Here is an 11,790-nt window from a genome sequence, read left to right as displayed (position 1 = left end):
TTTTTGCTCCTGAACACTTAATCAGAATTTTATTTTTCTTACTTGCTAAAACTTCACTTATTTTCTTCAGTTTTTACTGTCACTTATTTACTCTGACTTGATTTTGTCAGCTGAATATTCTGTTTCTCTTTAGCCTTTAATTCATGACTTGCTTATATTTGTGTTCATTAGATTATACTTGATTTGCCCGTCCATATATTGCTCATACTAAATTTTGTCTCTCATTTGCTATGCCTTTTGAAGTTTTTACTATAAAGAAAATGGCTTTCTTTATTATTTATTTGCTGTAATGCAAAGCACATCACAGTAGAAGTGATGGAATGAACAAATAGACATAATCATAATACAATTTTTCAAATGAACAATCTGAAGAAACACTAAGATTCCATGAAAACACTTCCGACTTTTTTATCATCTGCATATGTATATACAAAATCACAAATGCCCATTCAAAACCTATTTTGAAATGCTTTACAGTTCATTGCTGTTCAAATTCCACTCTTAAAGACAATTTTTTTTCTACATATTGCTCTTTGTACAGAGAGAATTTTTTCCTCTATCCATATTGGTCTATACAAAATTACAAACTTTTTCTCCCTGTATAATCTTTTGAACGGTTACAAACTTTCCCAGTGATAGTAAACCATAACTTATAACTCTACCCTAAAGAAAGACAATCTTGTCCTCAACCAAAGATATGGCAACAATTAAACGCCAATTTATTTTCATGGTCCTGCTAGCTATGATTTCTCCCCCACACTGTCTGCGAAAGCTGTGCTGATATCTCCTGATCGGTGCAGTTGTGTGTTTGGGGAATGCAAACTTGAAGATATGTATCTCGATTTGGAGACTTTGTCAATCTTTTTGTTGACCTTGTGTAACCCTGCTTATGACCTTTCTCTTAATTAATACATATATGTCGCCTGAGTTCGTTCTGGAATTCTCATTGTCATGTAAAATGTGATTTCCCCGCCTGTAATTTCTGACTTTATTGCCTTGTATATCCATATGCTGCTAATTGTGATAGAAAAATTGATTTCACGCTGCATTTTTCACATACCTTGTTAGCAAACTTTAGATAGCATTACATAAACTAAGGCAAAAGCAGTGAAAGTGGGTCGCCTGACAACCACCACAAAACCATCAAAAACCACAAAACTTTCCCAACAGAATTCCAGCTACTCAGCTCCATTATTATAATACAACACCAACATTGTATCATAAGGTACACTATAGCTTACTTGTCTTTGCCATCAACTGGCTCTGAGGTCATGACAAAATGCTGTATAGTTATGTATATAAGTTTGGTTTGCCAGGGTCATTGAAGGATGTGCCAGATTTGATGGTGGATGAAAGCCGGAGTACCCGGGGAGAAAACCACCAGCCAACAACCAGTACCTATCAATTGCCCTACATGAGATTCAAACTCACAACCGTGTGGTGGAGGGCTTGTGGTAATGACCACTGCCAATCACTCTTTATAATCTTTATAGCAAAATTACTTAATCTTTTTTTCTGTATTAGATTGATATCTTTAGAAATTGTGATTAGCACCATTAAATAGATATTCAAAGTCAATTTTGATGTCACTCATAACCTACAATTTATTTCAATTAAAAATGTGATAGCCATGTATATAAGCAGTGATTTGATACAAAGTCATTATATATTCTCTTTATGTTTATCAAAGTACAAGCCCATTTACAAACATAAATTTGGTACATCTGATAATTTGATGAGGATAAGGACAATTTAATGGGTTAAATATGGTATTCACAATAAATTGAAGTGGTCTTAACTTGATCATCTCATTAAACCCCGGTCCTGAAGAGCATAAAGCATGCCACATTACTCAACACATCATAATAAACATTTCAATGAACATGAGTTAATCAACTTCACACATCATCAACAATACGGAAATATTTCATTTTAAATTTCTATTTTCATTACAACTCGTGACATTTGAATTAAGCCAAATGGGTGAATAATAAAGAGTGTTGCTCATAACCAATGTTATAGCAGTAAATTAATATGGAAATTCTCCATCATGAGTAGTGCTGCCTCATACATACACAATGTATTCTTCAGGTTAAAATACATGTAATTCAGTTCCAACCAATAAAGAGATAATTTATGGAGCTATAGAATGCCCGTCTATAATTGCTGTATCCAAATAAGGTAATATAAACTAGCTTCTGTGTGAACTTTATGGCACTAATCCGAATATAAAGAAATAGGAATTGGAGAAGTACTGAATATCTATCAGTTGTAGTTTATTTGTGAAACATTTTCATACCAGGATTTTATATCGGTTATAATGCCTGCCCCTGTTGGACTTCCTCTGCTATATTTATATGATACATTAATGGATAGATGTGGCCCGACACAGGATCAGATCGGGGAGAAAGGCGAGGAGAGTCAAAAGGCACACAAATATTAAGGGCTTTGGAGCCATAGCAACAGCTGGATGTCGGCCTGTTACCTCAGACCCCCTACAAATTAAATCTGTTTCCGTGGTGAAACATTCTAATGGCTATTTCCACCATGATTTGACTTTGAGACCTGTGGGCAAACTGTTTAGCTTATGTCTTATATGTACTTTGTGATAGGTTCTGGTGCCAGAATAATTTCTATTCACTTATTCACTTACAATTTCTTACACATTTTATAGAAAAAAAAATGTGTATCCCCCAGACCAATATATCCCGAAGAACAATGTGTACTGATTAGAGTAGTTCATCTAAAATTAGATTATAGCCAATTTCTACAGTAGAGCCACGGTAATCCAGACGCCAATAGTCCAGGGAAAACTCAAATGTGGACAGAAATGTCAGGAAGTAAAATATTGAGGCTGCACTGGGTGGAAATACACAACAATGAATGCTATAATTACTTATTTTAAATTTATTGTTAAACATGCTTTGATGTGTTGAGCAGCATCTGTAGAGTTTACTAACATTTCTCAACACAGAATGTCCAGAATGTTGATGATTGGTGAGGGACAGTAAGGTACTGTCTTCAGGGCATCAATACTACCCCAAAATAATCATCAAGGTTAATACTCACTGTTCATCCAAGACCTCGAATAATGGATAAACTATACTTATTACACAGACAATTCTAATCCTTAAAACTTTGAATGCTGGGGTTTATATTGCAGCCTTACCCATAACACTACCATTATATCTACATAATAAACAACCTTTAATTTTTACCTATATATACACAGGACTGATATTACAAGTCACATATCCTAAACAAAATTGGCTTTATTTGGCTCTATTTCAAATACACACTGTCTGTCATCTGTCTTTAGACTCTTTCCCTGATCACTTCTCAACCTCTTCTACAGACACCCTAATCCCTCCCTCATTTTGTCTCCACAATTCTCACCCGAACTTCATATGTATATCAATACTGATGGTCTTTCTTTTAGAATTCTCTTATAACTTCCTCCAAACCCCCAACCTAACCTCAGTTCCAAGACTATCCCTACCCATCCAAACCCCCTACCTAACCTCAGTTCCAAGACTATCCCTACACATCCAAACCCCCTACCTAACCTCAGTTCCAAGACTATCCCTACCCATCCAAACCCCCTACCTAACCTCAGTTCTAAGACTATCCCTACCCATCCAAGACTATCCCTACCCATCCAAACCCCCTACCTAACCTCAGCTCCAAGACTATCCCTACCCATCCAAACCCCCTACCTAACCTCAGTTCCAAGACTATCCCTACCCATCCAAACCCCCTACCTAACCTCAGTTCCAAGACTTTCCCTACCCATCCAAACCCCCTACCTAACCTCAGTTCCAAGACTATCCCTACCCATCCAAACCCCCTACCTAACCTCAGTTCCAAGACTATCCCTACCCATCCAAACCCCCTACTTAACCTCAGTTCCAAGACTATCCCTACCCATCCAAACCCCCTACCTAACCTCAGTTCCAAGACTATCCCTACCCATCCAAACCCCCTACCTAACCTCAGTTCCAAGACTATCCCTACCCATCCAAACCCCCTACTTAACCTCAGTTCCAAGACTATCCATACCCATCCAAACCCCCTACCTAACCTCAGTTCCAAGACTATCCCTACCCATCCAAACCCCCTACTTAACCTCAGTTCCAAGACTATCCCTACCCATCCAAACCCCCTACCTAACCTCAGTTCCAAGACTATCCCTACCCATCCAAACCCCCTACTTAACCTCAGTTCCAAGACTATCCCTACCCATCAAAACCCCCTACTTAACCTCAGTTCCAAGACTATCCCTACCCATCCAAACCCCCTACCTAACCTCAGTTCCAAGACTATCCCTACCCATCCAAACCCCCTACCTAACCTCAGTTCCAAGACTATCCCTACCCATCCAAACCCCCTACTTAACATCAGTTCCAAGACTATCCCTACCCATCCAAACCCCCTACCTAACCTCAGTTCCAAGACTATCCCTACCCATCCAAACCCCCTACTTAACCTCAGTTCCAAGACTATCCCTACCCATCCAAACCCCCTACCTAACCTCAGTTCCAAGACTATCCCTACCCATCCAAACCCCCTACTTAACCTCAGTTCCAAGACTATCCCTACCCATCCAAACCCCCTACCTAACCTCAGTTCCAAGACTATCCCTACCCATCCAAACCCCCTACTTAACCTCAGTTCCAAGACTATCCCTACCCATCCAAACCCCCTACCTAACCTCAGTTCTAAGACTATCCCTACCCAAAGTCCTTATACCTACTGTTTGTTTCTCCTGTCAGATGATCACTCCTCCAAAACCAACAAAGCAGTACTAACCTGCCAGGAAGCTATGTAACTAGGAAATACAGCTGCTGGGAAGCGTTACACCATTTTGGCTCAGCTGTCACAGTGATCAGTAGAAATTGGCACTGGACTCCTAATTACATGTCATTTCCTATCACATCACCAATCCCTCGATCCCTCACCGACACCTTTGTCTACCTTTGTAGCTTCCTTATCAACATGTTGATGTAATATTACAACAGATGATTAAGGATTGAACCTGCTACTAGTACTACTACTAACTGTCTACAAAGTTTTTTGTACAGAATCGCGGAGTTTTCAAGACGACTATCACTAACTCTCCACACCTGAGTTGAAAGTGATACCCACCTTGGGTGGGCAGTTGCCAGGTATTGATTGGAGGTCGGTCATTCTCCTCTGGGTACTTCAATGGCTTTTTTCCTTTTTTTTTTTTTTTAAAGATTCAACAATATCTCAAATTTGATCAGTTTGAAGCTTTTGTTTAACTTGAATTCAACCTCAGTAAGTAGTTTCAGTATTTAAGAGGAATGCTGCCACATCATGACCCCCCTCCCCACTATTACTGTATGCTACTCATAGCCTATGGTTACTCTATAACTTTCTGGACTCCAAGTTGTGCCTTACCTTTGTTGAGACCTATAACAACGTTACGTAACTGGGGTAAAGGGTCTATCAGGTAAAGATACAGAGGTGTACCCATGTTATCAGGTGTCAGGGTACATATATTGGTTACAAGTGTTGCCGGTCAGACAGATGGGGTGCTGTGTGTTTACCAGGTATCACGGCCACGATATAAACACATATACTCTACTATACAACTGTCTACTCCACTTCCCCTAATTCCGGCCCTGGACACACAGACCCGCTACTGGAGAGATAGACTCAGGCAGAACTGTGACTCCGGACTCTACAGATAGCAAAGATATGGACATAAATTCATAAACACTACAGACGCCCTGGACACAGATAGTATAAATCCTTGATAAAGACTGCTGGCTTCCTCTAGATCACAGATATCTGGGGGAAGATAAAGATTTAACATATTCATAGACCAGAAGTTCCCACTTGCTTTAGATTGCAGTTTTGTTGACATTTAGATGCATACTGCAGCACCGCCTTATCAAATCCCAATAAGAGATATCGTGAGATATTGTGGCAGACACACCAAATGAAGTCTCATGAATACTAGATCCTAGGACAATCTTGAGCTTACCCTAACATTATCAAATTAAACATATCAGACATAGATTAGGACAGAGTTCCCTTGTATTTAGAATGCTTGCCCCTTGAGGACACTGAGCATCTCGATAAATAATAAAACATTTCTTATTCTATGGCCCTTGTATCAAAGCCTACACAAAAATTTCTGTCTCAAACCTCAATTCTGTTGACATTTTTTTTGTTCGGCTCAAGTTTCCGCTGGAGGCCATTTATTTGTCTACCCATCCATAAAGATAATATAAGTTGTATCTGATACTGGGAGCACTTACTGAGTAATTGAGCTAAATCATATGATTAATTCTATCTCCACTAGACCAACCACAAGCTATCAGCTCTATAATTTATAGGTCACCCTGGGCTGGGAAACTGTTGGCTTTCTGCAGCCATTACCATATAATTTATTGTATTAACACATGATTTACAATTTGTTTTGCCAAGTGGAGGCATGATAGGATATAATTTAAGGGTAATTATTGAAAATTGCTAAATGCGTGCAGAATTGGACTTATTTATGAAATTTTGAGCATTTTTTTTCTTCTTCACAATTACCAGTATTGGAAGCCACAATAACTACCAGAATATTTATGCACAATGATTTATCTACTCATGTGCAATTCATCTCTAAATCTTTAAATTTTAGATCTTTGGAAAACACCCATCTTAACCACTATTACCAAAGGAAAATATGTTTTTTTTTCTAGTCCATCATTTTCATAGCATTATAAAATATCTTTTGTGATTTGAGTTCTTTGAGACAGGAGAAAATTACTGCTTAGGTGCATAGGGGCATATTTGTGACAGGAATGGCACATCTGACAGGACGTCACACCCAAACGGGATGACTTCACTCCACAGACAGGACATGATGTCATTTCTTTGTTGTCTTGCATATAATCTGCATCCTTCAGCGTCAAATATTCTCATAGCATATTATTGGTTAGAACTTTTGGCGAGAAAATCCTATGTTTTACACACACACACTAACATTCACTTTGTGAATAAAAGAACCCTTATTCTCTGAAACTTGATAACAATTTACTTTACATCTCATATTATATGTCCTAATTTCTTGTATCTATCAATACCTAACAAAACTAATTCATTATTTTCTTAGTCACAAATTTCAATTGAACAATACTTCAACCTGCTGATATCAACAATTGAAGCTTTATTGCTGAACAGCCTAGACTAGGTTGTTGTGATGTTATATAGATTTGTATAAGGATAATTAGCCCGGTGACACCAAACGGTGTTATAATCCAGTCTAACACACCACAGTGATATGATGTTACACAACCTTTTAAGATTTAAATCTATTTATAGAGTGAAGCGTACGAGTGACGGTGTCATATCAAAAAAGTATCCCCCATCAAAAAAGTATCCGGATACTTTTTCTGCCCATCAAAAAAGTATCCACCCTATCAAAAAAGTATCCCCCCATTGTCTGTTTATGCTTTCCAAATAAAGATTGGTAATGTTAAGAAAATAAACAGAAAATCAGCAGTATATGCCTATATAGGTGACAAAGTGACTGTACAGGTAGTAAATTACACCTGGTCTACCTGTATTACATAACAGCACAGTGGGGGGGGGTCACACCTGACACTGATACAGGTAGAGGGCACCTATAAAATTACCTGTGTGTATATATATATATATAGCTACCACATCATCACAACAGTGAGAATAAGCATCAATCCAAAACCAAACTATGAGATAAAATTTGTTTTGAAATGTAACTATCTAATTATACTTTTTAGTGTACAGATATAACATGAAACTTGCATTTTATGTATACACAATTAAATAAGCGACAGCTGTGTATACTAACTGCATGCACTATAGTCATATAAGTGTAATTAAATACATGTATATAGTAAGGAAATAATAATGATTATAGAGAATAGATAATATCTAAAAACTAATGTTAAAAATGCTTTAACTAATTTTATGTGATCAACAAAATAATACACAATTAAATTAAATACAATCAGAAACTTTTTTAATATCATGGTATATTATGCTGATATATATGTTCCAATATGAGTTCCAATATGATTCGATCATTAAAATAATTAGAGTTGGTGTTCGAAGAAGACCCCAATATAATGAAGCATTATGAACATGCCTGCAGATATAAATGTTATTGCAAATTGGAAACCTAATATTTTCCAATAAATAAATGGTGTATACAATGTGATGTATATATTTTTTTATGATCAATTTGTTTGTTAAAGTGTCTGCATTGATCAAGATAAAATACATTATACAATACCATGATCAATAATTGACATTAATTTGTAATACACATGTAGAAGAAAGGATATAATTATCAGGGATTATCTCAGGGCTATACATGTAGCTAGCATTGTTTTTATCAATACCACACAACAATTAATACAATAGGTGGGGACCTGTTTTAGCATTTTATGGATGCAGACACAGAGGCAGACAGAAGATATTGGATGGGGTTGAACATTGAGCTGCCAATATATGAGTTTTGAAAAATTACCTGTACAAATTTTTATAACATCATTCAGGGTTTTTTGTGTTTGATATGCGTCAACATCCGACTATCTACTATAATATATAAATGAATTTGAAAATCAATTATAATCAATCATTATCTTTTTTTCAATGAAATCATCTTTAAACTAAAATACTACTGTATGTACATGCATGTATGGTGCTCATAAAATATCTTAGGGAGATTACAAAGTAAATATCTTTAAATCCAATTATGGAATGCATATATCACAATTTACGTGTACAAATAATAATTAAGAGTTCAAAATGAATTTTGGCAGTAAATCAACCACTGCAACAATCATACAGTGAAATGCGTACTTATATGCATTAAAACTAATTAGGTAAAAAATTTAATGTGGGTGTGGTCTACAAATTCATTTCACATTTCCACAGTGTTATTTAGTAATATTGTGAATGGACTTCTGTAGGTATGTTTTCATCTAAACCTGCATAGATCAAAAACATGTTTATCTTTCAATCTGAATGATTTTCACACCATCAAACATTTCACCCCGCTATGGACCATATAGCTTTAAGATTTGGAAAGCATATATACATATATATACATCAATAATTCAATCCTCAATATGTTTTAACTGGAATTTTACAAACAGGGAGGATAAATAAGTGTGTTATCTAGGGGGGATACATATCTGATGTCCATGCATGCATAGAAAAATTATCTAGGGGAGATAAGTGTAATATCAAAGGGGGATACATATTTGATGGCTATCGAGAAAATATCTAGATAGAAATTAGTGAATATCTAGGGTGGATACATATTTGATGGCCATCGAAAAAGTATCTAGGGGGAGATTAGTGTGATATCTAGGGGGGATACATATTTGATGGCTATCGAAAAAGTATCTAGGGGGAGATAAGTCTAATATCTAGGGGGGATACATATTTGATGGCCATCGAAAAAGTATCTAGGGGGAGATAAGTCTAATATATAGGGGGGATACATATTTGATGGCCATCGAAAAAGTATCTAGGGGGAGATTAGTGTGATATTTAGGGGGGATACATATTTGATGGCTATCGAAAAAGTATCTAGGGGGAGATAAGTCTAATATCTAGGGGGGATACATATTTGATGGCCATTGAAAAAGTATCTAGGGGGAGATTAGTGTGATATCTAAGGGGGATACATATTTGATGGCCATAGAAAAAGTATCTAGGGGGAGATAAGTCTAATATCTAGGGGGGATACATATTTGATGGCCATCGAAAAAGTATCTAGGGGGAGATTAGTGTGATATCTAGGGGGGATACATATTTGATGGCCATAGAAAAAGTATCTAGGAGATTAGTGTAATATCTAGGGGGGATACATATTTGATGGCCATCGAAAAAGTATCTAGGGGGAGATTAGTGTGATATCTAAGGGGGATACATATTTGATGGCTATAGAAAAAGTATCTAGGGGGAGATAAGTCTAATATCTAGGGGGGATACATATTTGATGGCCATTGAAAAAGTATCTAGGGGGAGATTAGTGTGATATCTAAGGGGGATACATATTTGATGGCCATAGAAAAAGTATCTAGGGGGAGATAAGTCTAATATCTAGGGGGGATACATATTTGATGGCCATCGAAAAAGTATCTAGGGGGAGATTAGTGTGATATCTAGGGGGGATACATATTTGATGGCCATAGAAAAAGTAATTAGGGGGAGATTAGTGTGATATCTAGGGGGGATACATATTTGATGGCCATAGAAAAAGTATCTAGGAGATTAGTGTAATATCTAGGGGGGATACATATTTGATGGCCATCGAAAAAGTATCTAGGGGGAGATTAGTGTGATATCTAAGGGGGATACATATTTGATGGCTATAGAAAAAGTATCTAGGGGGAGATTAGTATTATATCTAGGGGGGATACATATTTGATGGCCATCGAAAAAGTATCTAGGGGGAGATTAGTGTAATATCTAGGGGGGATACATATTTGATGGCCATCGAAAAAGTATCTAGGGGGAGATTAGTGTGATATCTAAGGGGGATACATATTTGATGGCCATAGAAAAAGTATCTAGGAGATTAGTGTAATATCTAGGGGGGATACATATTTGATGGCCATCGAAAAAGTATCTAGGGGGAGATTAGTGTGATATCTAAGGGGGATACATATTTGATGGCTATAGAAAAAGTATCTAGGGGGAGATAAGTCTAATATCTAGGGGGGATACATATTTGATGGCCATCGAAAAAGTATCTAGGGGGAGATTACTGTGATATCTAGGGGGGATACATATTTGATGGCCTTCGAAAAAGTATCTAGGGGAAGATTAATGTGATATCTAAGGGGGATACATATTTGATGGCTATCGAAAAAGTATCTAGGGGGAGATAAGTCTAATATATAGGGGGGATACATATTTGATGGCCATCGAAAAAGTATCTAGGGGGAGATTAGTGTGATATCTAGGGGGGATACATATTTGATGGCTATCGAAAAAGTATCTAGGGGGAGATAAGTCTAATATCTAGGGGGGGTACATATTTGATGGCCATTGAAAAAGTATCTAGGAGATTAGTGTAATATCTAGGGGGGATACATATTTGATGGCCATCGAAAAAGTATCTAGGGGGAGATTAGTGTGATATCTAAGGGGGATACATATTTGATGGCCATAGAAAAAGTATCTAGGGGGAGATAAGTCTAATATCTAGGGGGGATACATATTTGATGGCCATAGAAAAAGTATCTAGGGGGAGATAAGTCTAATATCAAGGGGGATACATATTTGATGGCCATCGAAAAAGTATCTAGGGGGAGATTAGTTAATATTTAATATGTATTCCCTCTAGATATCATACTAATCTCCCCCTAGATACTTTTTCGATGGCCATCAAATATGTATCCCCCCTAGATATTAGATAAATCTCATTCTATATACACACTGTACTTCTTCTATGGCCATCAAATATGTATCCCCCCTAGATATAATACTAATCTCCCCCTAGATACTTTTTCAATGGCTATCAAATATGTATCCCCCCTAGATATCATACTAATCTCCCCCTGGATACTTTTTCTATGGCCATCAAATATGTATCCCCCCTAGATATTAGAGAAATCTCATTCTATAAACACACTGTACTTCTTTTATGGCCATCAAATATGTATCCCCCCTAGATATAATACTAATCTCCCCCTGGATACTTTTTTGATGGCCATCAAATATGTATCCCCCCTTGAATTTAGACTAATCTCCCCCTAGATACTTTTTCAA

At 36.9% G+C, this 11,790-nt stretch overlaps 1 protein-coding gene across 1 annotated transcript; it reads left to right on the top strand.

Moving 5' to 3' along the window:
* Window positions 1-2,368: 2,368 nt before the first annotated feature.
* Window positions 2,369-4,828, top strand: LOC138324309 (mucin-2-like). Its single transcript, XM_069269385.1, has 2 exons — window positions 2,369-2,428; window positions 3,644-4,828. The coding sequence occupies exons 1-2, from the start codon at window positions 2,369-2,371 to the stop codon at window positions 4,826-4,828; spliced, it is 1,245 nt and encodes a 414-aa protein (XP_069125486.1).
* The last annotated feature ends 6,962 nt before the right edge of the window (window positions 4,829-11,790 follow it).

Source organism: Argopecten irradians, chromosome 5 (assembly GCF_041381155.1).
Source record: "Argopecten irradians isolate NY chromosome 5, Ai_NY, whole genome shotgun sequence".
Taxonomy (NCBI): Eukaryota; Metazoa; Mollusca; class Bivalvia; order Pectinida; family Pectinidae; genus Argopecten; species Argopecten irradians.
This window is presented reverse-complemented; position numbering and strand designations above follow the sequence as displayed.

Bases quoted from the DNA above. Each gene is read 5' to 3' on its own strand.
- LOC138324309 (XM_069269385.1), top strand. From the start codon at position 2,369: ATGGATAGATGTGGCCCGACACAGGATCAGATCGGGGAGAAAGGCGAG. The intron at 2,429-3,643 runs GCACACAAATAT...TACCCATCCAAG, and splicing joins AAGGCGAGGAGAGTCAAAAG to ACTATCCCTACCCATCCAAA.